This window comes from Calidris pugnax, unplaced genomic scaffold, assembly GCF_001431845.1.
Source record: "Calidris pugnax isolate Ruff unplaced genomic scaffold, ASM143184v1 scaffold320, whole genome shotgun sequence".
Lineage (NCBI taxonomy): Eukaryota > Metazoa > Chordata > Aves > Charadriiformes > Scolopacidae > Calidris > Calidris pugnax.
The window spans coordinates 518,914-544,179 of record NW_015091056.1 but is presented as its reverse complement, the minus strand read 5'-3'; the positions used below and the strand labels follow the sequence as shown (position 1 = coordinate 544,179).

The 25,266-nt window shown below is 48.4% G+C and overlaps 1 protein-coding gene across 5 annotated transcripts in view; it reads left to right on the top strand.

Moving 5' to 3' along the window:
* LOC106896557 (nuclear receptor coactivator 7) overlaps positions 1 to 25,266 on the top strand; it is a 69,795-nt gene that overhangs the window by 21,756 nt on the left and 22,773 nt on the right. For all 5 annotated transcript variants that reach the window (XM_014956645.1, XM_014956646.1, XM_014956642.1 and 2 more), the window contains exons 3-8: positions 13,501 to 13,754; positions 21,420 to 21,499; positions 22,317 to 22,424; positions 23,630 to 23,731; positions 24,067 to 24,192; positions 24,595 to 24,779. In XM_014956645.1, coding sequence (XP_014812131.1) covers positions 13,501 to 13,754; positions 21,420 to 21,499; positions 22,317 to 22,424; positions 23,630 to 23,731; positions 24,067 to 24,192; positions 24,595 to 24,779 — 855 coding nt within the window. The remainder of the gene's footprint in view (positions 1 to 13,500; positions 13,755 to 21,419; positions 21,500 to 22,316; positions 22,425 to 23,629; positions 23,732 to 24,066; positions 24,193 to 24,594; positions 24,780 to 25,266) is intronic.

The following is a 25,266-nucleotide window of genomic DNA, read 5'->3' as shown; positions in this document are numbered from 1 at the left end:
AATAAAAACAATGTGGTTTTGTTCAATCATTTTTATTATTTGATTGGTGATTCTTAAGAAATAAGTGATGTCGGTTTCCTAAAAACTTGTCTGTGTTAATATAGCAAGTCTGTAATCCTCTCTGAGCTGCCACGTACAAGAACCAAAGCTCCCTTACTCTTGGGGGGACAGGAGGGGAGGAAATCAGAATGAAAACCAGCTTTGACTCAGAGATACTTTCTGCACTGTTGGAGAGGAGAAGCATTTACTGTCTTCCCTCTGTACTAAGTGTTACTGAAGCTGGGCTGAAGCCCTGGCCCTGGTGTGTTCCAGACACACGGAGACCTGCCTGTCGCACACTGGGCAGTGAGAGGAGGAGCTGCAGCACTTCTCTGGTGCTGTTCAGGCGTGTGTGGTGGTGGCTGGAGGCTTGAGGAGGTTTTGTGGTGAACGACATCCATTAATGCTGGGTAATTTGCTTCCCTTTGGAGAAATGCAATTATGTTGATGCTGACTGGAAGGACTGTTGCTGTTTGGGAAGGGGAATAAACAAGGGCACCTATAGCAGAGGAGGGAGATAACAAGTGGGGTAAAGGGATTGTACTAAGACATAAGTAATTTCTTGTTAAGGAAGGCTCAGGTTTGAGAGGTGTCTGAGTTAGATGCTTTAGAACTGAAGAGTGTGTCAAGTCCTTTTGGAATGCTGTCTGCTGAGCAAAACAGAAAAGCCACAAGAGGCTTTCAGCAAAGTCCTTGACATTTTGTTTAGTCTGTTTTGCAGCTTTCCTGTGTCATCTATGGCTATTCTCTCTTAAAAATTCACAGGGGCAGTGTGTCCTGTGCGGGCACAAGACATTAGGCAAGGGTCAAAAAGACCTGAAATCGGTTCTTAGCTCCAGCACTTACTTGGAATGTGAGTCTGGGGACATCGTCTGTCTCTTTCCCTCCTGCCTTGCATCTTTTTCCCTTGCGTAGGCTGCAGGCCCTTAAATGAAATTCCTGCTGTAGGCAAACCCCAGTGTGATTTCTACAAGAATGTTCTTGCAGACCCTCAAGTCAGGTTTTAACAGCATCTGCAGCAGGTGAGAAGGTGGATGCCCCGCTTACCTTCAGGAGTGCTGTCTGTGTGCGGGCAGGGACAGGAGCAGCACTGCATTTGCATCTCCTTGGTTTAGCCACCAAAGTCCAGCCCCCTCCCCCTGGCACACGGGGCCCTGGCCTCTGGCTGGTGAATGGTTTGAGTGCGTTGCCTGATGACCCATGGACATGTCAGATGAGAACCTGAGAGGAACAAGCAGCTCATATTCCCTTTGGTACAATGTCCTTACCTGGTTTTTTAAACTTTTTAAAATTTAGCTTTTGAGTTGATGTAGATGAGGTTCCCAGCTTAGCTGCTTGATGGAGGGACACTGGGACAATTTGGTCGGGCGTGTGCTTTGAAGTTGCCGTCAAGTTTGGTTGTTTTGTGTTTTAGAATCTGTGGATACCTGTTCTGGGCTGACACGGAGGCACCTGAGTTCAGGAGTTCTGGCCTCATGCTGTGTGTGTGATGTCAAACCCCAGCCCTTCCTGACGGCTGGGGCTCCTGGTACTGAGCTCGGAGCAGCCCCAGCTGATGACCCAGCACAAGAGCCCCTCTGCTTCCATTACTGGGGGGTTTCCCCCTTATCTCTTACCGCTGTTACGTTTTGTGAGCCTGAGATAGTAATAGTATTTACAAAATTACAAAATCTGAACTAGTGTAGTAAACATTCTTATGAGACAAGGGCTCTCCCCACACCTTTTCGTGAGTCTCGTTCTGTTTGCCTGTCCCCAGATGTTCCTGGAGAAGACCCTACTGCTGACCAAGAAGGAGAATGGGAAAAGGGTTAGAGTTTTTGCCAGCAGGAGGGAAAACTGCTCCCTGCCAGGAGGGTAGGAAACAGGGCTCTGCTCCACCCAGCGCTGGGAAGAAGAATCCTGGTTAGAAAGGAGAAACCCATCTATTCAATGCTGATGAAATAAAATGTTTTATAGCTACCGTGTGGACTATATAATGAAAACATACAAATTTTAATAGAAAAATTCACTCCTTAATGTGAGGGGAAAGATTATTGTGGTGTCAACAAGGACGAAGGCATGGACTGAGGAATGGGAGATGATGGCTCTTTCCGTTGAGTTCCTGCTCATGAAAGCCAGGTTCTCCCTTGGCAGGGCCAGGGAGCGTGGGGATGAGCAGTGGCCTCACTCCCTGGCCACAGCCCCAGGTGTGTGGCTTCCTTCAGAAGGCTTTTGGCCTTCTGGCCAGTGAAATCCTGTCCCTCCTGGACAGCTTTGGCAGGGGGGTGCCGGTGACTGGTTCCACTGGCACTCGTTGGGAGGTTGGCTGGGGAACCCCAAGGTGTCTGCAGTGGTCAGTGTGGGGAGTTAGGGGTGACAGACCACCACCAACTGCTGGAGAGGGGGCAAGGTTAACACGAGATACCTCTTTGCATCTCTGTCCCCCACATTTAGTGTTGTAAATAAGCTGTTTTAAACATTTATCCTTTCAAATGTAGAATTTTTTTTCTGCAGAGAGTGCCACGCAGCCATTGTATCTTTCCAGTGCGGATCTTCATGGTGTGAGTGCCTCAGTTTCCCGGGATTTCTTCCCCTCCCTATGGCAAATCAAGCTGAAACAAAGCCCTCACCATCCATGTTTGCTTCTTACCAAACGCTCCCTTACCCACTGCGTTTTTTGGTAAAGGGCTTATTTTTCGCCTCTGTTGGCAAGAAAAGAAATAAGTAACTTTTCAAATAAAATTGAAATCTCTACAAAGCTTTTTAAAGACCAATTTAGATTCCTTATGCAGATAAGATGTTACAGCTCGTGGGAGTTCAACAGGCAAGAGGTAAAAGAGTAAAATGCAAGCATAAATTTATCTTATGCAATAGGTCCTTATTTAAGACTGCTACTCCTACTTAAAGACTATTCTGTGCAGTTAAGTTTTCTTGCCTAACTCTTCAAAGCCTGTTCTTTAGGCTCTTCTCTTGACTTCTGTGTCATGAGCTCCCGAGTGGACCCGTATTACCCCAGCTCCTGCAGAGACCTGTCTCCTCTCACTGGGAAGTCTGCCCTGATACCCAGCAAGTCTGAAAATAATGGCACAGTGTAATACAGATGTATGACAGCACATCAGTGGGTACTGGGTCCCTCCCAGTACTGTGACTTTTAGTGCTTTTCATTGTGCCCTTGGACCCAGGTACAACTTGCCATTTCCCCCTGCCCGACCTGCCCTTGTCTTCCCTTTCTCCTTATGGAATGGAGAACCTCTGGGGTTTTCCCTGCCCTTGGCGTAGCCTCAAGGTCAGAGGTATTTCACCTCATGAAATCAATAGCCATTAACATTTTAACTTAATTTAAAAAGAAATTTCCGAAGTGAGTGATGATGTGTCCCATAGAAGGCATTGCCTTGGCTATAGATTGGTCGCCTGGAATGCTGAGTGTACAGCTGGGAACTGGAATTGCTTTGCTGTGCTGTTGTGTGAGACTGGAAAAATTTGGACAGGGAGCTCTAGGAGGTGAGAAATGGTGAGGGGAGAGTTTGAGTCATTTATTGAAGGAATAACAAAAAGGACTCTTAGTGTCAAGTTTTCTGTGTCTCTTAACCTTCCTCGCTTGAGTTCCTTTCCATGCTTTGTACGATTTATCTGCTGTGTGTCAGGTAGATCTGTACTGCTTTCTTAGCAGAGAACAACAAATAACTAGTGCTTTATTTGAACTGCTTTGCAACAAGTTGACAGAGGTGTTTACATGAATTTTATAAATAGTTACGTCTCCAAGTTGTGGTGACCTTAATCTGGAGAATGCTGCGTGTGATGGTGAGATGAACTGTACAGCTGAGTTTTACACAGATGAACTGTATAACTGAGACTTACATTGAATGATTTTTTAAATAGTTTCCAGGGGAATTACGAATTTTATTTCTCAGTCTCTTTTTTTTTGGTTGCCACTGAGAGCCAGATTTCTGAAGTCAAAGACGAAGTGCTGTATTAGGGGAAAATATTATCACTGGGATTTGGTGCCTTTGAGTTTATTCAATTTACGTTGGTCTTGTTACCTTCATTCATGGGCTGACGGGCTCCAGGCACTCCTTTGGTCAGTCTTTTGCATATTACAGACTGACAGGTGTATAGGCATCTCATTTGGAATTTTTCTGGCTTTATTCTGTTTTATTCCTGTAGTCAGTTATTTGTACATTTCATGTTTTTTATCCCTGTGGCTGTTAAAGACACAAGAGGAGGATGCAGTGGGCGCAGAGGATGCCGGTGGCTGGGGAGGAGGGAAGCCCAGCCCAGGAGCAGACACACAGACGTGCTTTCTGAGGGCACCTCCTGCACCTCAGACTCACAGGTTTTTCTGTTGAGTGCTCTTCTTGTTGGCCAGACTCCTTACATCCTGGCAACAGGCTTTGAATGCTGGGTGCTCCTCAGGCCCCCGTTTCTCCAGCAGTCGTCTCCTTGCCATTGTTTGTGCTCTGCAGAGCCCGAGTGTTGGTGTTTATTCAGGTTTCCTGTAGCACTCATAATTTATTTTTTGCTTTTAGAAGGAAAAGTTTCCACACATTGTTTTTAAAACAAACCGTCATCGAGGTTTATCTTGGGCGTGAAGAATAGTCAAGCCAAGATCCTGGAGATGCTTACATTTTTTTAAATGACTCTAGGAAATATTACATCATTTCAGCTCATCTGTATAATGGAAATTTTTTAGCTCTGCTTCCAGACATATAAACATTACCTCATAATGCTGTTATTGACACTAAAAGCAGTATTGCCTTTTACTCACATTGTTTTGACCAACGATATGTATCACCTGAGGCACTTTATTTTCCAGGAAAAGGCTGAGGGTATCAGTACTCTTCTGATTTATGGGCTGCAATGGATGTGATTTGAGCTGTTACTTCGGGGTGTATGTGCAGGTGGGTGATTTGCCATGTTGGATACTGAGAGAAGCCATAAAATACTTTCTGAAATGTACAGTGTTGCGATTTGTCTTCCATTTACTTAAAGTGGAGGGTTTTCGATGCTTTCCGCAGCCTGTCTGCCCAGGGCAGCGTAGGTCAGTATTTCAGCTGGCCTTGGCAACCCTTGCCTTCTCAGGCACCGAGGAATGTCTAAAATTTCTCAGCCAGCGGCACCAGGAGCTTTTGAGTAGAGCTGGGGAGGCTGGTCAGGTCCTTCGGAAGCTTGAGGGACACTGGCTGTTCATTGCTCATAACCTTATGTTGTATATGTAAAAAATATGAAAGTTTTCTTTTCTAGATGTGGACCTGGAGAATGAGGGTTGGAGGGAAAATGGGACCTGCTTTTTCTGAGTTGCAGTGCAGGGGGAAAGCTGCTCCTCGTGGGACCTGTTTCCCCATCTCAGGCTGCTGCTGCTTTCTGGACTCTGAGGTTTCATGTTAGCAGCCTTGTATTTATGCGATGCGGGATGAGAGTCAGCAGCAGAGCGTGAATTCCCGTCCTCTACCCAGCTGTGAGTCGCAGGATTATTCCCAACGTGAATTCCCACCTCTGGGAAGCAGAAATGAAGCAGTGGTTTCTGCAGCCTCGGTTCTTTCCAGTGCTTTCATCCTCAGGAGCACTGGAGCCACTTAGGACTGAGGAATAATTTTGTTACCGGATGATGGAGTTAGTGGAGGTATCTGGTGGGTCCCTGAGGCTTTCCTCAGTGTTCTTCAAAGTGTTCCAGTACCAGAGATGCTATTTGTGGAGAAGCAGATCTTGCTGAGAGGGGAAGCGTGGTGAATCTCTGCACCCCTTCCCTTCCCTCCGCACGGGAAGCGGGACTGGGCGATGGGGTGGGCTCTTTGTAGGAAGGCTCTTTTTAGGAAGGCTCTTTTAGAGGCTGTTTTTAGGAAGAAGAAGAAAGGCAGAGTTTCATGATGTTGTTGATTTCTTTAAGGGCTGTATCACAGAACGTACAGACAGAAGAGTTTCTGTTTGTTTAATCTTCAGGTGTGCTGTCTGAGGCCAGCAGTGTCAGTTCTCAGCCGTGGCTGTGCAGGGAAGGTGTTGGGCTGGACCAGGCATGGACCTCCTCTTTGCTTTGCCCAAAGGCACCTTTGGGTGTCTCTTACAGCCTTTACAAAGAAACTGTGAAAAAAGAAACTTGCTTAAGCCTCCTTTTTGGAATGTGAATAGTTCCAGCTTTGCCTTTGGTGTAGGATCTGTGGGGTGTGGGTAAGAGCTGCTGTTTGCTGGCTGTGATGTGTGTTGTGTTCCTGCCCTCCCTCCCCGTGCAGCGAGGGCTGTGCGACTGTTCCTGGCGGCACTGGCCTTCCATGGTGAGCTCTCCTGCCCTTGGCTCTAACCCAGCTCCTGGTGGGTTCCCAAGGGCTTCCTCCCACCCCATCCTGCTCCTGCCCCCCTGACTGGGGGTGGGTTTGTGGTGGGTTCCCTGCCCTGCACCGTAGCCTGGGCAGGAGCATCCCTGGCAGGGGCCAGGGTTCAGGCAAGGACCCTCGCCATGGTCCATGGCTCTCCTGCTGTTCCACTGGGGCATCCCTACTGCCATGGGTGTGAGAGAATCCCAGGAGAGCCGCGGGGCTGGTTAGGAGTTTGGGGAGGAGGGAGAGAATTGTCCTTATGCTGGAGAACCTTTGCACTGTAGGTGAGCCAGGGATCACTTCTCCAGGTGTCTTAATGCACTGGGTGCTTTCCTGTGGGACAGCAGGCTCTGGCATGGAGAATTTTGTTTGTTTAACACTTAATATACTGGTAGTAACTCCAGGATTCTACCACTGATTTTCTGGAGTGGCTGTTTTTATTGCAGCAGGCTAAAGCCTAACATCCAGCCGATCACAGGTAAACTCAGAGTTAGAGATTGTATTTGATGCATTTGACAGAACAGTGCATTTCTGTTGGCTGCTGACTTTTGCTTTCAGCAATGCTTCTATGAATACACGGCTTCAAGGTGTTAATCACGTGCTTCAATCGATCTTTAAAAATCCCCTCTCCTTAAGCATACGTTGTCTGTGTGCTCACTGTCTGTTGGGCAGATGACGTTCCTCTCTGCCCCTGGAGCGCAGGAGGTGCTGCGTGTAGCGGTTCTGCCTGCCTGAGGCCCACAGGGTTTTGCTATTACAGAAGTGTTTTGTGTTACAAATGCTGCCAAAACCGCTGTGGGTTTCTTTTTTTTCTTTTCTTTTTTTTTTTTTTTTTTTTTTTTTCTTTTTTCCAATCCCACAGAGTGTCTTAAAACCAGAGAAAACCAGGGCATATGACTCTGGGCTCGTGAACTGGTGCGTTCAAGTGATGTTAGGCAGATGAAGACTCCTGCTGTCAGCTCTAACAGAATGGTGGAAGTTGCTTGTAGGACCAGAGCTGTAGAAACTTCCTGGTTTCCCCAGCGTGTCATTCTCATTCGGTGTCTGCCTGAGGTGCAGCAGGACCTCCGGGACTTGCAGAGAAGGTGAAGGTGGAGCAGAACCCCCTGTGTCCGTCTGTCACCCCCTCCATCCTGCTGACAGAGGGCCAGATTCACTTTTTGCCATTGTTTTTCCCCTGCAGCAATTGTCCCTCAGGGCAGGCTCTGTGCTCAGCATCCCTCTGCCTGCCCCCCGCCTTTGGGTCCTTCTGCTGTTGGCCTGAAACTGCTGTTTGGCACTTAAAACCAAGGTTATAAGAGTAGGAATTAAATAGATCTCTAAATCAATAATCTCTAAATCAAACAAAACAACTTTCCAAAAACCCTCTCCCCATGGAAAAGGTTTCATTAAACCGTTGCCATGGCAATGGGCTGCTGAATACACCATCACCTCTTTTGCTAAGTAAACAGAAAAGAAGAGGATAGTTTTTGCCTTTGAAAATAGGAAGTTTACTAAGGTGTGTGGGAATACTGTATTCTTAAATTTAAGAAAATAAAAACTTTATGACAGCTCAAAACTCTTGAGTTTTACCCTGGGAAATGCTGATTTTTATATTTTTTTTCCCCTAAAATAAACATAAGAGAGCTTAAGTGGGATATTTAAAATTCCCTGATACCAGTCAGGAGACTGGGGGAAACATAACATATTTTCATTTAATCAAAGACCTTTTTTCTATCAGAAGATTACTATGTACTTAAAATTCTAGACCAGCTTTACTAGAAACCCCTCCCTCCCCGTCACAGCTGATGGGGCAGCGGGGAGGGGAGGGACAGACCCCCTGTCTCTGCAGCCCTGGCTCTGGGACCAGCACAGCTCCCGGCTCTCACTCAGTACCTGGAGCTCCACTCGGTGTGGAAATTCCAGCCGTGACCTGTGCTGCTCCTACCAGGGCTTTCTGTAGCTGCTGTTTGTCCTTGGAATGACCGGAGCCTGGGCACCCTTCAGTGTCTGCGGCCACGGTGTTGGCCGTGGTGTAACTGCTTCTCAGTTACCTTTTTTTTCCTAGGCTTTTTCCCTCTGCAGTTAATTGTTAAATCCGTCATAAAGAAATCTGTTCCATCCCTTATTTTTGCTGTAATAGTGTGTTGTAATAGTAAACATCCGGCCCCGTGGCTCGCTCGTGTCCAGACCAGGATGGGCGCCAGCCTGGAACGGCCGGTGTCCATGGAGCCCGCTTTCCTTGGGGGGGAGGTGCTCCTTGCTTTTAGGAAGTTTTCTCTCTGAGGACAGATGGCTTTGTGTTTGTTCCTGTTGTGAAGTGACCGTGGCCACACTGAGGACGTCGGGAGTGAAGCTGTAGGGTCTGGCGAGCAGCCTGGCTTCCTTTAGCTCAGCCAACACTCATGATTTATGGGGTCTGAGGTGGCTTCTCGGTCAGGTTCCAGCGGTGGGATGGAGCAGGTTCCAGTGGTGGGATGGAGCAGAGCTGTGCCGGGGCTGGCACCTGTGGGGCCAAGGGGAGGTGGGTGATGTGCCTACAGAGAAATTAGTACCTATTATATTGAGTGCAGTGTTTTAAATTTAGATGGAAATGGTTAAACCTGAATGAAGTAGTTGGGGTGTATATCATTTTGCATACAAAGTAAATTAACAAATGGGAACAAAACAGATTAAGATGTTTGAAGTGTTATAAAGTGTTAATCTTGTTGCATATATGCATAAATGGAATAAAACCCCCCGTGTTTGTAGAAGGTGATCTGTTTGTGCTGTGCAGGATGTTAAGCTGGTTGTGTGCCAGATAGCAAGGCACATTTTAGAGGATGCACATTGTGGAAAATTTCCCAAAAGGAAAACTGTGTCAGCTCCAAGATAAAATGAAGATTTCTTCTCCTTTCCCCTTTCCTTTTTTATATCTTTGGAGGGCTACTTTTCTAGATGCTTTTGTTTCTAAAGTAAGAGTTGTCCATGTTGTATGATTTTTATTAATCTGATACACTGTAAAAATCATGCCCTATTATCCTATGAATTTTTTAAACATCCTGTGATGCAGACCAAGTGCTCTGTGATTAATTATTCTGTATCAGACGAGGTCTTATTCAGCTGTTTGTTAGGCATCTCTGTTGAGTAAGTGTTAACCAAAACCAAATGGAATTTCTAGAATGTCAGATTTCAGTGTCTCTATTTCCTCAGTGTCCGAGTTGTGCTGCTTGGCTGGGCAAAGGCTTGTTGTCTCCTGGTGGACGCTGTGCAGATCCCATCACCTCTCCTCTCTCCCCTCAGTTTTCCTCTTACACTGACCACCCCCTTTGTTAGTGTCATGGGAAATTTGGGCTGGTTTATTCTAAAGATGCAGCTTTATTTTTCTTTTTTAGGCAGCGAAATGCGCTTGGGTCGGGAAGGTGAAGGAGGCCGTTTCTTGAACCCTTTCCTGGCTCCTTCCCTGCCCGTCAGTGCCCGAGCTGTGGAGCAGCACAGGACCTGAGGCCCCCGAGCAGCGACAGCCCGGGAGCTGCCACTGGGAAGCTCTGACTGGGACACTGTGTTTGGACAGACCCGGGGACGCCTTATCAGTTGTCGCTCAGAAAACACGTTGAGGAGCTGTAAAAGGATGCTCTGTATAAATTCAGAAGAAATGTTTTGCCTGTCAGAACCAATTAGCTTAAAAACTGTTATCTGGCGTCTGGGTGAAATCACAGATGTGTCAGGCTCTGTCCTCAGCCCGGGCTGTTCTTGCAGATAAGCTGTGTGTGTCTCTGTGTGTCTCCTGCCCTCCCTCTCCCCTCCCCGGCAGCATTCCCAGGGACACACAGCGCACCCACTGCCACCCCACTGAGACCCAGACCCCTCCTCGGTGACACTTCTCCAGCCTCTGGGCGAGGGGCAGGGGGTTGAGTCCAAAGGCAAAGCCGACACTGCTCCTGCTGAGGGGCTTCATTCATTGCTGTGTTTGGCTTCAGCTCCCTTTTGCTCTTTTAACCATGGGGACAGGCTGAATGTTGGTTTTACTGGGCTTTAAAACTGAACAGAACCACTCAAAACTTTACAAAGTAGTTGAATAAGGAAACAATTTGACAAATGGTGTTCTTAAATCCATCTTTCGTGGCAAGTCTTGCCGTGAGAGGCAGCAAACACTGGGGCTGTGGAGAGGGGCTGGTGAGACCTGCAGCCCCACCTTCTTCAGGACGTGGTGGGTTTGGGATGGGGGTGGTGTGGGTGCCCGGGTCCGTGGGACAGAGGGGCAAGGGGGGGCTGAGGGGTGCCCCCAGGGGATGGAGCTTGGTTTGGCTGCAGTAAGCCCTCCAGCTCTGCTCTCCCCAGCCTGGTCCCCAGGGCACTGTGCCACTGGGTGATAGCCATGAATGGCCCTGTCTGTGCAGGACTGGGCATTGGCTTCACCAAGAGCGGGCACGTAAACTCAAAAAGCATAGTGAATTGTTGCTGTTACGGTTTAAATGCTGTTTGAGGCTTGTTTTCATTCCTTGGGATATTACAGTTGAGGTTTTTCAAGAGTGAGTGAAGTGGAGGGTCATTTTGGCCAGGCTTTAGAGCTCTGTAAAAGCAGCATCTCCCGAGCAGAGATGGTACCCAAGGCAGAAGCTGCAGTCCCTCCCAGTCCCAGGATGAGTGTCACCGACACTTGGTCCCCATCCAGTGGGGGGACCAGTTCCTGGTGCCAAGGCTGTGGCTTGGTGAGCTGGGGGGTCCCTGCCCTGAAGCGGAGCTATGGGGGGCAGTGGGCTGGGCACCCCCTGGGAGCCAGCTGTGAGGATGGAGTAGAAAAGATGAAGCGCCCAGATTCTTTATCACTCTCAGCTGAGAAGTGCCGTGGCCCTGTGGATGCTCAGCAGCAGCAGGGGGGTGTGCTGGAGGTGCTGGGGGCTCTGGGTGGGCTGGAGAATGTGGGGATCAGATCAAAGGTTAGGTCTCGTGGGGGGAAGCATCAATCAGTCCCATTGCAGTCACCCGGTGCAGGCGGTGGTTTCTGCTCTCCTTTTCTCTCCTCTGTCACCAAAGGACCAGTTCTGCTTTAGCTCTTTATTTTTAGAGTTGCCTGGGGCAACTTTGAAACTCTAGTTCAAATGAGGCTGTTTTAAGGAAAATACTGATAGAAGCTGTTAGTGTCGTCACGAGGACTGTTGGCCTCTAGAGAGGTTTTTCTCTTTATTCTTCTTGTTTCCCCTCCAAAAAGGGGTTCTGTGTATCCATCAGCAGGGTTTTGTTGGTTTGAGGCACCACGTTTATCCTAGGGAAGGCTTCCTTGATGGAGTTTGTGATCAGAGCAAAGGGAGTGGGAACAGGAGGGCAGGAGTCTGGGCTGCGGCGTGGGCAGGCGTGGGGCTGGGGGGGTACCCGCTCTCTGAGGGCCGCTGGTCGGGGTGTCCCCGTGATTAGATATTAGGAAGAATGACTTTCCTGAGAGGGTGGTCAGGCACTGGAACAGGCTTCCCAGGGAGGTGGTGAAGTCACCATCCCTTGGGGTATAGACATGGCTCTTCAGGGCATGCTCTGGTGCCTGAGATTGTTGGGTTGTGTCTGTTTGTGGTGGGTTTCTTTTGTTTGTTTGGTTTATGGTTTTTTTTGTTTTGGTTTGAGGATTTTTTTTTGTTTGGATTTTTTTTGTTTTGTTTGGGGGTTTTGTTTGTTTGTTTTTTGTTTGGGTTTTTTTGTGTTTGTTCACTGGAAAGTGTTGGTCACACGTGGTCTGAGAAACTGACTCTTCTCAGTCTCAAGCTGGATATTCCAAGCTCAGGAACTTGTTTTAAACACGTGGTCTGAGAAACTGACTCTTCTCAGCCTCAAGCTGGATATTCTAAGCTCAGGAACTTGTTTTCATGTTTCGTTGGTGGTTTTTTTTTTAAAAAAAAAAGAAACTGACTCTTCTCAGTCTCAAGCTGGATATTCCAAGCTCAGGAACTTGTTTTAATGTTTGGTTGTTGTTTTTTTTTTTTTTAAAAAAATAAGGGTGTGAGGTGTGTAGCCTGAAATGTCTTACTATAACTCAGAATGCTCCGTGTATTTATTTTTATGTTGTAGCCTGAAAAAATATATTGATAGCATCTAAATATAAAAGGTGGAAGTAAGAATCTGTGAAATTCCCACATTAAATTATAACTTAATATGTTAAGTTTTCCCTCGAGTAAACTGCTGCCGTGAGATCATGTACCAGTTTCCCCACTGGTAGTGATTTGTCGATTGTCTGTATTTTCTGTGCATTGTTCTCCCTGTGCACATAACAAAGGCGTTAGCACCAACAGGTTTGAGGTGCTGCTCCCTCCCTGGGGTACCCTGGGACTGAGCAGTCAATGGGCTCGAGGGGAGGATCCTCCATGAGATGGCCATTGTGTGTGGTGTCTGTCCGGGACTCTTCACGGAGGGTATTTCGGTGGCGCACTCAGCAAAGTCACTGCTGAAGGTGGAGATTTAGCAGAAAATTCCGCATTAGGGTTCCTGAAGCATCCCTCTCACATGAGCTGGGCTTTAAGGAGCCTTCTAAGAAGAAAACACCCCTGTTGCTGTGGTGCTGAGCTGGAATATTTGTAGGCAGCTGGTTAAGGTGTCCCTGGGAAGGGAAATGTTCCTGCAGAGTCGAGCGCGGCCCCGTGGGTCGGGGACACCTGGGTGCTGGTGGTGTGTGGGCTGTACCGGGAGAACAGCCGTGGGGCAGGGGTGGCCACGGGGAGATGACCTTGGACAGCATGGCAAGAAATAACAAGTTTATGTCAAAACAAGTAGCCTTACGAAGCAGGAGCAGTTGACTGTGAAATTGTTCTGTTCGGTGTTGCATTCAATACATTGGGATCTGAGGTCTGATTTTATCCCGAGCTTCATCTTGGAAGCACAATTCAGTATCTTGTTTCTGCATTTAGATGTACGATGGTTTAAAACAAAATGACTTTCCAATAGTTTTTTGTTTCTTTTTCCCTGTTCCTCCTCCTCAGTGAACAACAGTAAAAACTTTATCACCTTTTTAGTTATTCCTTGAGGAGATATCCTTGAGATGCTGATGTGATTGAAGAGGATGCTGTAGGATAATCTTAGTTACCAAGTTACTGATGCAAAGTGTGTGGGTTTCACAGAGTTATAAGGAATTCTGATATTAAATTAATTTTTTAAAAAACCGAGTTAGCGAGTGAGTTAACTTGTCTGTAGAGGTTGGCTTCATCTTAGTGTTGTGGGTCTTTTCTTTATGCAGTTTGAAAAAGAAAAGGCAAGCCAAGCCAAACACCGAGACCGGCTCTGCCAAGTCCCCTGGGTCTCCTGTTTCCAAAACACCTCCTGAGAAAGATGATGAAAGTAAAGTTATTTTGGAGCAAATCAGTTCCTCTGAAGACAACTGTAAAATTGCTGGGGAAAAGGAAACTGCTCCAGACAAAGAAAAGAAAAAGAAGAAATACAGTCAGCTGAAAGACATCAGACGCACGGAACTTAAAAGATACTACAGTACAGGTGAGTTGCAGTGATGCTCTAGTGGTTTGAAATATCTTTGTTTTCATAGCTTGTTAATGGACTTGTCTCATATTCTATAGGCCTTCCTTAAAAGGTAAGGGACTTTGGATACCCTTCCTGTAAAAGCAAACAAAATTACCTAGTTCTGCATATCACTTGCTTCTAACTTTAATGTTACAGTTCTTAAAAAAACACTTATTTCTTGTTTCTCAGTTCTAAAACTCAGTGTTTTTATAGGCAACAGTTAAGTTTATTATTGCAGTATTTTATGACATTGGGGTTCAGGTTTTTTTGGAGGAGTTGTTTCATAAGTTGTTGTGTACTATTTAAGACTTCAGTCTTAATTCATATTCATTTTGTCTGTTGAAGTGTGAACAAGTAAGTAAATTAACTATGTGTTTTTAAACAAAGGGCTTGCACGCTTGAATGCTTCCCCCCCCTACTGTATCAGTACCTCAGTTAATCATAAATCTCTTTTTTAGATTCAGGAAAAAAATTAATTCGTGCATAAGTACGAGATGAGTCATTTACACATGTGCTCGCAGTTCTGGGCTGCAGTGTGTTAGAGACACTTCAGTAATTTTAGATATGATTTATGGAATACTTCTCTGCGTTTTCTCTTGGTATTCAGTAGGAGTGATGTTCCAGATTCAGAGGGCTCTGGTTGTGTTTGGAAGGAGCCCTTTTCTGGGGAGGAGGCGGGCAGCAGAGCGTGGGTGTCCCGGGGCAGGGCTGTGTGCGGGCAGGGTGTGCGGGAGCAGGGATGCTCCTCGGGAGCGGGGCAGGAGCCGGGGGGCAGGTGGTGTGTGCTGGTGGCACATACAGACTAGTCCTCACCCGGAGCTTCTCTTCCCTGAGGCAACACAGGCCTTGCCAGAGAGAAGATAAATCTTGGAATGGCGTTTCCTGGCAAGCTCGGGAGTTTGCAGGGATTGACTGACCAGGCTGTGATTTAGGACAGGCATAAACCTGATGAGATCAATAATCTGGGAGCTCAATGAAAACTTGCAGCTTTGTTTGAAGTTCTCACCTTGAAATAAAATCTGTAGAAGGAACACTGGAGAATTGTTAATGAATGAACCTGTCAACTCTCTGTTTTGTAAGTTCACTAGTTTAAAAAACCCCAGTCACAGCAAAATATAAACTCCTGTTGCATTCCTTATAAAGAATGTCTGCCGGAGGCAGCAACCCGCTGTTGGTTTGCACCTAAAGGATTTGGGGGGAGGGTTCCGGTCGCTGGATGTTGTTTCTCTGGTGTTTTCCATGGGAAACACGGCAGCAGCAGCTGGTGCTCGCGGTGGGGATGGGGAAAAGGGGGTCGCTGGTCCCTCCTGCTGCCCGGGGGACACAGCTCTCCGGGTGTCTGTGGTGGCTCTGGCAGTCCACACACACCTGGGGTTCACTGACATTTGCCTGGGAAGCGTTCCCACGTTCTGTGTGGACGGGCACGGGTGCAGGGGTGGGTGTCGTAGGGGTGTGTGAGGCCCATGGGCTCTGCAGGAACACCCACCTTCTGCTGAGAAACCCCAGCACTTGGTGCCGGGCCAAGCACAGACCCGGAGAGAGGGTCCATGGAGAGAGGATCCATGGAGAGAGGATCCCCGTGGCTGTTTGAGCTCCTGCCGCCCAGCAGAGCCTGTCACCAGCTGGGGTGTGAGCGCTGTGGCAGGGACAGTCTGCAGGGGAATGGGGGACTGTGAAACCCCTGCGGTGTCTCAAAGCCCTCTGTGGTGCGGTGTCACTCTGTGTGTCCCACACCTGCCTTCACCCCCATGGTGGGGACCTGTGGCTCCCCGGACACTGCCACCCCCATGGCCATCCCCAGCTCTCCCTGCACCCGCAGCAGCCCCCGCAAACTGGGATGGTCCAAATGGTTCACCTTCCCCCGCGGCAGAGAACAAACCTCCGCCTGGCTGAGTCCTGCTGGAGCCTTCTCCCGAGTCTGGGTCCCCTACCTGCTGTGCAACCCGCCCAGAGCAGGGGTGTCACACAACCTCCAAGCTTATTCCACGGGGCGCAGAAAGGGGTGCCCGTCCCAAGGGAGCACACCTTCATCTCCAGAATACCCCTTTGTATACACTGGTTATTGCATATTCTAACAATTAATACATATTCGGTGTTACTCTCTATAATAAATGGTGGAGATCTCTTCACTTCCCATGTGAATTAGCACACAGACTGTTTTCTTCTTCCATTCATCTCTTTGGGGTCGGTGGTGTCATTTGGGGGGATGGTCAATGCGGGGGTGGTCACGGTCTCCCCTGGCCCAAATTCCCTTTTACCTTCCAAAATCCCGGCAGTTCCAGGAGGTTTCCTCAGTGCTGACCAGGCTCTGCTGACAGGAGCACACCACTTACCAACAAACTGCATTGTTGAGTGGTTGGTGCCTTAATTTAAGCTGAGATAAATCATGTCTCGTTGCTGTTTCTCTATAAATGATCAAATAGTGTTGGGGGGGGGCTTTTAGAGCAGCAGCAGGTTCCCTTGGTTGCTTCGATTACGTGTTACATTTCATGTTTCTAGTTAATACCAGTTTCCTACACCAGAAGGTGTGCACTGGGCAGTTCCCTGCTGGACGGTGTTACCTGCAGCAGGAAGGTGCTGCCATGGCTGTAAAGACTTTATTTTTGTAATTGCTGATGCATTTTCATATGGAACTGGCTGAGAGGGATTGTCCAGGCATATACGTCTGTCCTCAGTATCTAACATGGATGCATATACCTCAAAGATTTTTTTTTTTTCTTTCACATCATTTCTTCCCTCTGAGTTGTCCTTTTATTGGTGTTTCTGAGGTGCTCTGACTGCAATAGTCTCTCTCTTACTTATGGTTAACCATTTTTCTGAGTGTGTTTGCACAAGCACTTGGGGGTTATTTTTTCCAATTGCCCGGCTTGGACTTAATGTCTAGAAGTTCAAGAAAATCTTATACAGGAATTACTAATTCTTTTTCTAAATGCTTTCTTCACTTTCCAAAGCACTTGGTTTTCCTAGTGAGAAGAAGAATGCATCAGTGTAGCCAGAGCCGTGCAGCCGGTCTCCTCCGCGTGCTGACACGGTGACACGCACAGACCTTGTTCTGTGGCAAAGGGAGGGTCTGCCAGAGCCTCGAGGGGTTGTGTCTCTCAGTCCAACAGGATGAAGACCCCTAGCCTCTGAACAGCCTCCTCTTCGTGCTTCACAGGACCATGAATCCTTCTTTATTTGTAAGAGAAATGAGGAAGGAGCGTCACATCTCACTATAATCTGTTCCTCACACACCACGTCCCTTCATTAGCAGCTGGTGAATGTGTTTGCCTTTATGAATTCATCAGTGCTGACAGTGACATCCTTGGCCTGTCACTCTGAATGTCATTCCCTTTCATAGATCTATGCTGACACTCCTGTCAGGAGGATTTTGTTGACTCAGTAAATCCCTTTGTGTTTCATCTTGGCTTCAGAGAGCAAAAATGAGAGGTGGATATAAGGAGGTGTGAAAAGGGAAATAGTTTGTTTCTTCCAAAATCAAGATCTCAAATAAAATGAAAGCAGCATCGGAAGAAGCTTATTGAGTTGTAATTGACTGTGTAGAATAACGAGGGGTTTGGAATGACTTACAAGTAAGTGCAGCTGGTGCCTGGTGTGCCAGCATCAGGTGCTGTGACCCTGCGGGACAAGGAGGGGGAGGAAGGACTGAGAGGCGCCCGTTTCAGCTCATTTGTTTTGGAATAAGAGCAGATGATCTCAAATCCCAGTGGGTCGGTGTCAGGCCACCAGGTTCCGTTCAAGCTGGAGTGTTAATTGGTGTTTACTACAAACTGAAGCAGGGATGGCTTGGCCTCAGGCGGGGGAATTTGGTCTCAGCAGTAAGTACCAGAAATAATGCTCTTCATACTTAAATTCTGAAAATGTGGATGGAAATATCTTAATGCTGCTTGAGCTCCCTGTGTGTGGAATCCTCTTTTAATTCTCATCCTGATGGAAAAGCTCCTGTTTGTTGTAAAGCTAAGTAAAAGACACAAATAAGCAAAACTTGGTGGTTTGTATGTGATCCTTAGGCATTGGCTATCAATGCCCAACAGGCTGCCTCAAAGCCTGTGGTTAAGGAAGGTGAGTGAGCTGGTTTGGCGCCTGCTGTTAGATGGGGGTGAAGCTTTGTGGGTGTATAACCCCGAATTGTAAACCTGGCCTGTGATAGCCAGTAAACTGCTACACCTTTCCAATGGGAAGCGAGGGAAATGAAGTGGGAAAGTAAAGGACAGAATGTGAAAACTCTGTCCAGTAACATAAGAATAAAGAGATTTCTTAACTATGTTAAGAACAAAAGAGAAACCAGCAATAATTTTAGCTCATTTTGTGATGCTGGCGGTTGAATTGTCAGTAATTTTCTGGTGTGCATCTGGGCAGCAGGGAGGAGGAGAGGACTAGGAGGAGGACTGATGTGTTTGTATCCTCTGGTGTGATTCTCTCTGCTCAAACAGTTAGAAATTAAGGTAGGTGTTAGCTTAATACATGTAATCTCTTTTAAATTGGTGGAGCTGCTTTTCATGTAGGAGTCCTAAGAGATAATTGATGAACCTTCTTGATCACTGATGTGCCTTTTCTTCAGCAAGCCTTTAAAAAGGGTTGGTACAGGATTTTTATATTCCTTCCTTTAATTCTGAAGCAGCCAGCCAGGGCCGGTTGCTGCTGGTGGTACGTGCTGGGGTCCAAAGTGAGGTGTGAGAGCGATGCCTTGTGATGGGTCCCACAGGGGCCAGCAGGGAACGGCACGGCTGGGCTCTGATCGGCCACCACGGGACCACTGGGGGAGGAACCAGGTGCCATTCCCAGGGCTGGCTGCATTCCCAGGGACTGCATTTTTGGGAAAAGTGAGCACTTAGGTTCTGTGTTACATTTACATGCAGGTGCACTGGATGCTGCTGAGAAGCGTCCTCGAGGAGGGGAGGAAGCTGTGGAGCAGTTGCTCCCTGTGGCTCTCGGGCACCTCTGCCCCCAGGGAAGAGGCAGAATGGCCTCTTTGTAGTTTCAGGCACGAGGTTTTACATTCATAAGATTCTTATATTTTTAAGGCAGGAGTATTCATAGGCCGGGTTCACAGGGAGCACGAGGCAGTGCGTTTGAAATCACACTGCAGATCCTTTGGTCTCCAGGCACCACGTGAGGGGACCCAGGGGTCATTCCTGGGGACCCTGCAGAGCTCGAGCCTGCTCCCCTCAAGGCAGGCTTCTAGTTTCTCCTCTTCAGCAAGGTCCCATGCCCTGCTTGACGTACGCTGCTGGAAGTTACCTGGGTGTTCTGAAGTGCAGAAACGCAGATGTGTCAGTAAGGGCAGAAAAATGTCCGTTGCAGACCTGTCTGGTGTCGGTAGGCCTGTATTTTCTCGCCTGTTCCTTGGCGTTCTCCTTCTCCCTGCTCGTTAATCTTACTATTGTTACATCCTTCTTATTTTCCACGTTTCCTGAAATGCGGGAGAGGTTCCCTCCTCCCACTCTGCCCTTCTCCTGCAGACGCAGTGTGATGGGTTGGCATTAACACCCTTGGTTCCTGGGGCTGTACCGTCCCTCCCAGCACACAGCGCTGCAGGGGTGCTCACCAAGTGCCCGGGGGCATTGATTGTGCAGCCCCTGGAGAGGTTTGGCTCCTCCAACCCGTTCCATCTGACGGAAACATGGTTGCTGAGGTCTCCATCCCGCCGGCGTGTGCTCTGGGTGCCTTTGGGGCTGCAGCCAGAGCTGCCTCCAGAGCGGGTTTGCTGGAGGAGCGATGGCAGAGGGTGAGGGAGCTGGAGAAACACACGTTGTGGTGTTGGCAGAGGGTGAGGGAGCTGGAGAAACACACGTTGTGGTGTTGGCAGAGGGTGAGGGAGCTGGAGAAACACACGTTGTGGTGTTGTGCTTGCTCTGCTGGGCTCTCCCCCGCTGCAACCCCGCCTGTAGAGCATCATCTGGGACCGTGGCCTCGCTGCACGTACGGTGTGTGCCCTTAGCAGCACCCCTCAGGTTTAATGGATTCATTCCTTGGGACTTTTTCCTCTGAAGGTCTTGAGTGTTGGGTTTTTTTTTGTTAATTTATGATTTTAAATCTTTACACGCACAACTGAAAGCATAGACTAATTAAGACTTTCCACAATTCAAAGTGATTTGATGTGGTCTGGAATTGCCAAAGCCTGCCAGGCTATGCTCAGTGTAAGGGCAGTGTCCAGACCCCCTTGTTGGTGGGATTTAACAAAAAAAATAGGGGGGCGGGGGGAAAGAAAAAACTCTCCAAACAAGAAGTGTTGGATTTTGGTTTCAGAAGACAGGTGGGTTCTCAGGCTGTGACTGCTGCTTTTAGCCTGTAGCTGAACAGGCTGCACAACATATGTTCTTGCATCTAGGTGTGAAAGAAAAGCTGTCTAATTGGGCTTATTTAGGAATTATTAACCTTGATTGGCAAGACAAGGACTGAATTATGTTTAGTCTAAACTCAGCTTGTCTTTTGAACTTTTTCCCTTGTCTGTAGAGTTCTGGGGTTTCCACTCGGTGTGAGTGTCTGGCTCACTCTTGTGTGTCACCCCACGGCCGTGTCGGGGACCCCCCTGGCCAGAGAGACCCACGGTCCTGCCAGCCCAGGACTAGAGCACATTGCGTGTCTCCTTACCACATGCTGGTTCACGCTGTCACTTCTCACTGGGTGGTGTTTTCTCAGCTCCCAACCCTGTGGCCAATGAAGCAGGAGAACCTGAAAAACAGAGTGCATTTTACAGGGGGAGAGAGAGGAATGTCCCCTCCCGGGTGGGAAGCTGTGGAGGAGGAGGAGGCTGGCTGTGTCACTGGGGTGCTTTGTGGCTGTCTGGTGTCACAGCAGCAGAGCGGTTGCTGTCACAGTCAGCTCTGTCACCGTCCCACCTTCAGAGACAGTGCTTTGGAAGGAAAACGTTCAGCTGATGCCAAACACGATGAGCTCTGCAGAGAAATTTCTGCTGTTGCCTGTTGTTACTGCTCCCACCCACACACGGACGTGAGCCCTGTCACCTTCAGCGGTGGAACATCTCTCCCCATCTCTCGCTACATCTCTCTGGGCTGCTTCATTTTAATTTCCCCCCACCCTGAGGTCTGAGTGATGTGTGTCGAGTTATTTTTTTGAATAAGTGTTCTGAACTGCTTCCCGGGTGCTGTTCCAGCGCTAAGCAGGAGTCAGGGTATCTGGGGACTTGTCTGCTCCTTCCAGCCAGAGCAGATGACTCACTGGAGGATGAAGGCTGCCTGTAGACCCTTCCTATCTCTCAAGGCAGGTCGTGGGCAGGGTGGGCAGTTTGCCTGCGTGGGGGTGACACTCGGTTCTGGTCAGCCTGCAGGGACTGAGGTTGTGTCTCCTGGGGAGCACAACCCAGCATGGGCTCACTCGTGCGTGGTTGGGGAGGATGGTGTGGGACCCGTGGAGAAGACCACGGGAGCAGCTCTGTATTGATCCAGTGTCACTGATACATTCCTCTGGCAGAGTTCCTAAACCTGCTGTACCCAATGCAGTTGTGCTTGCCTTACAGTGCAGTTTTAAGGCCTAATTGATATTTTTGATGTGCTCTCTGGTTCCCGCTCACAGCTGCAATTTGCACATCCTGTAGATGTCTTCCAGAACACGTTGGCAGGCAAACATCTGGAAAGTCAATTACTTCAATCTTTGTTTTTTTTTTTTTTTTCTCTTTAGATGACAATCAAAACAAAACCAATGAAAAGAAAGAGAAAAAAATGGTTTCTCAGAAGCCCCAGGGCACCGTTGAATACACTGTGAGTAGCGGGGTGTGCTTCGGTGGTGGTGGTGGTGTTCTGCCACGGTGGTGGTGGTGTTCTGCCATGGGGCTGCTGAGGTCGGGAGGGAGCCGGTGGCCAGGGCTGCGGGGGCTCAGTGACCACGGGCTGTGGTGTGTGCCCATCTCGGTGGGGATTGCTCCCGTACCACCCCGTGGGTGGGTGGAGGTGGGCTCGTGTCCCAAGCTCAGCCCCGCTCCCCTGCCTCCTGTTCCCAGGAGCTGCCAGTCCTGTTCTCACCGTGGCTCCGGGGCTCTTTAGTGGTTTTGTTATTTTGTTTTAGTTATTTTGAAGAACACTTCCATTCCCTGGTGCTGCCCAAGCCGTGGGGTGGATGCCCTGTGCTGGCTCCTGAGGCGCTGTGGCACCTGCTGGGGCCGGAGCAGGGTGGCCCTGAGCCGTGGAGGCCACTCAGCGCTGCTCAGGCCCTCCCTCCATCACCGGGAGCCATCACGGGGGCCACTGTCCCGGCTGGGAGCAGCACAGACCCCCGACCCATGGCCACTGCCAAAGGTGCAACCACCTTCCCCAGGAGCCAGAGCGGCTGCAGCGAGGCGCTGCTGCTGCCAAGTTTCATGAGGAAGGGAGAGGGGCATCTCTGAGGCTCTCCATTTGGTCTGTTACACAGTCTGGGAGAACAGGCCTTCTTGCCACTGGCTCATCACGTCAGCTGCTGAGCAGAGGGTGTGCTGAGACCATCACACCTGCCCCCCGCCAACAGCGGGTGGGGTGGCTGTGGGTCAGGGGGTGTGCTCGGTGTGTTCACTCGGGTACCCTAACCCTCGGCTCTCTCCAGGCTGGGAACCAGGACACCATAAACAGCATCGCGCTGAAGTTCAACATCACCCCAAACAAGCTGGTGGAGCTCAATAAGCTTTTCACACAGACCATTGTGCCAGGCCAGGTAAATGGTTCATGGGGGGGTTTATACCTGAAACCTGATTATTTGCTAAGTATTTAAAAGCTTTTTACTACTTTCCCGTATCTTTTAGGTACTTGGATACAAGGATAAAGGGCAGTAATTTAAATCCCTCAGAGGAGGACTCACTAGATCCTTAACTGGAGTTGCAGGGGGAGCTTTGTAATTGCCATATCTGACTTGGGTTATTTATTTGCTGTCACTAAAGCTTAAAGATGACTCCGATGCTGAAGAGGGTGATGTAGCTGTTGCAAAAGAGTTGAATTTTTAGGAAGCCTGGATAAATGCTATGTATAATACATTAAAGAATTAGAGAGTTAAATACAGTAATTGAAATGGCTCTTTGCCATTGCTTGGGGATGAGTCAGTCTCCTGTAAGATGAGAAATAAATGGAGAGAGACTGGTTTTGGGAGAGTAAGTAATGGCAATGCAAGAGTGAAGGCTGGCTCCTGAAGGGCAGATCTTTACTTCTGCTTCACAGGCAGGAACAGAGTGAAGTCTCCTGACGTGCAGGTGGGGAAACTGAGGCACAAAGAGGCGGTGTGACTTGCACAAGGACACCCAGCAGATAGCAGCTGGGATCAGCAAAATGGTTTTATTTTGCTGAACACTTTAGTTTAAACTGTAAACATTGTCTTAACTTTCAAAGTGTCTTTGCTGTGACACTTGCAACAAGGGCTCTGTGTTTCTGTTTGGGGTGGAGCCCAAAGCTGGTTCATATAAAGAATACTTTCTTAAATGTGGAGGTACAGGTATGTTTTTGGAAACAACCTACAGCAAGGTGTTACACAAGGTGTTACAGGCTTCTGCCTCTAAAAATCCCCCTCTTCAGCAGCAACCTTCTCCTGGGGCCAGAGTTTGCTGTTACAAGTTAATGCCTGTTAAGAGTCATGCTGTAGTTGTGATAGCTGCAAGACAACCTGGGGCTGTAACTTTGGGGGGAAAAAAGGAGGTTCTCATTCTGTGGGAAATGTTTTGTGTCCTGGCCTGTGCCACAAAGCCAGGAGTAGAGCTGGAGGCTGCAGCTGGTGAGACCTCTCTGTGCCCCCATCACCGCCTCTGCAGAAGGACTCTGGAATAAGTCGTGGCTGAGGAGCTCATTGCAGTCAAGTGGTGGGTGGTGGGTTGTCTTTCTGGTGGAAGGCGGTGTTTGTAGTGAGGAAGTTCCTAAAGCTGTGTTTGTGTTTAGATCCTGTTCGTGCCAGAGGCGAGTGCTGCCAGGCTGTCGTCGGCCAGTCCCGGGGCTCCCGTCTCTCCCTCCTCTTCAGATGCCGAATACGATAAACTCCCTGTAAGTCAGCCCTTGGGGGGCTCCTCGCACTATCTCTGATCCTGATGCTGAGATTCGGGGCTGTGGAAGCAGCAGGTCGAAATCCCGTTTGCTGACTTGCCTTGGCAGTTGTTAATTTCTTGCCTGTTGTTTGTATTGAGGCTTTTTGTAATGCTGGGAGGTTTTTCCTCCATGGTGGATACTGTGTGGGGTGTGTGCACCTACACACGTGGCCACCGCTTTTCCTTCCTTGAGCAAAAGGAAGAACTGGGTGAACCTGGTCTTTCAGCTGCCCAAAATCTGAAAGCGTATGATTCTGGTTCTGTTGCTCTGCACTGAACTTTCCTTTTTTTAAGGATGCTGACTTGGCAAGAAAGGCCTTCAAGCCAGTTGAGAGAGTCCTGTCCTCTACTTCAGAAGAGGATGAGCCTGTGGTTGTCAAATTTTTAAAGATGAATTGCCGTTACTTCACAGATGGCAAGGTAAGGTGAGACCTGGCTTCAGGGCATCGTTTGGGATTCTTTAAAAGCCAAATCTGTTTGGAGAAGTGGGAGACAATACCGCGGGAGTCAAATGTGCTCCCTGTTTGTTAAGAGTGTCATTGTTATGTAGCTTTATCTGTCCCTGCTGTGCATTGGTACCCTGGTAATATGCTGTATCACTTTGTTCTTTTGATCGTTTAATCTGTTATGATAATTGCTTTAGGAAAGAATAGCTTTTCTGTTAAGGGCACCTGGAAACCAAAATGTTTTGTCAGCAGACGTTGCGTGGCGAGGTTATAGGGAGGCAGGAGAGAGGTTTTTATTTTTAGGATAGTAACCTAAAATCCAATACTGAGTAATTGAATTAATGCGATGTGCTAACTCTTCCTTTGCCTGTTGCAGGGCGTAGTTGGAGGAGTCATGATAGTAACCCCCAACAACATCATGTTTGACCCACATAAGTCAGACCCTCTGGTGATCGAGAACGGTTGTGAGGAGTACGGGCTCATCTGCCCCATGGAGGAGGTCGTCTCAATAGCCCTCTACAACGACATCTCCCACATGAAGATTAAAGACGCGTTGCCATCGTAAGGAGTGTTCTTCCCTGAGCCTATCGTACAGACCTTCATAGGGGTCATGGAGGAGGAGGTGGGGGGTGGTGGAATGGAGGGGAAGAGCTTTAATGCAGCAGGATAAAACAGACCAGGGGAGAAAGGAGCCAGCAAAGGAACAATTCCCTTGTGGTAATGTTCTGCTTACTTTTTAGAACACGTCAGTGGCAGTAAAGAGAAATGGGTCATAAATACGAGGAGCAAAATGCAGAGGAGTAGTTGGAAGCTCTGTGCCATGCGTGGCTGGGCTCCTGCACTGGCTCCTCTCTGGGGTCATTTCAGTGGGAGTGAAGAGGGTGAGATTTGGAGCATTTGTTGTGGTACCAGGACTGTTCTGAGAGCAGTATCTCAAACCTCTAAAATGAACAGCATCTTAACTGCTGTCTTCAGGATGTCCGGAAATACCAGCTGTGGAATCCTCCCACTTCAGAACCAGAAACACCTCAATAATTATCATATATGA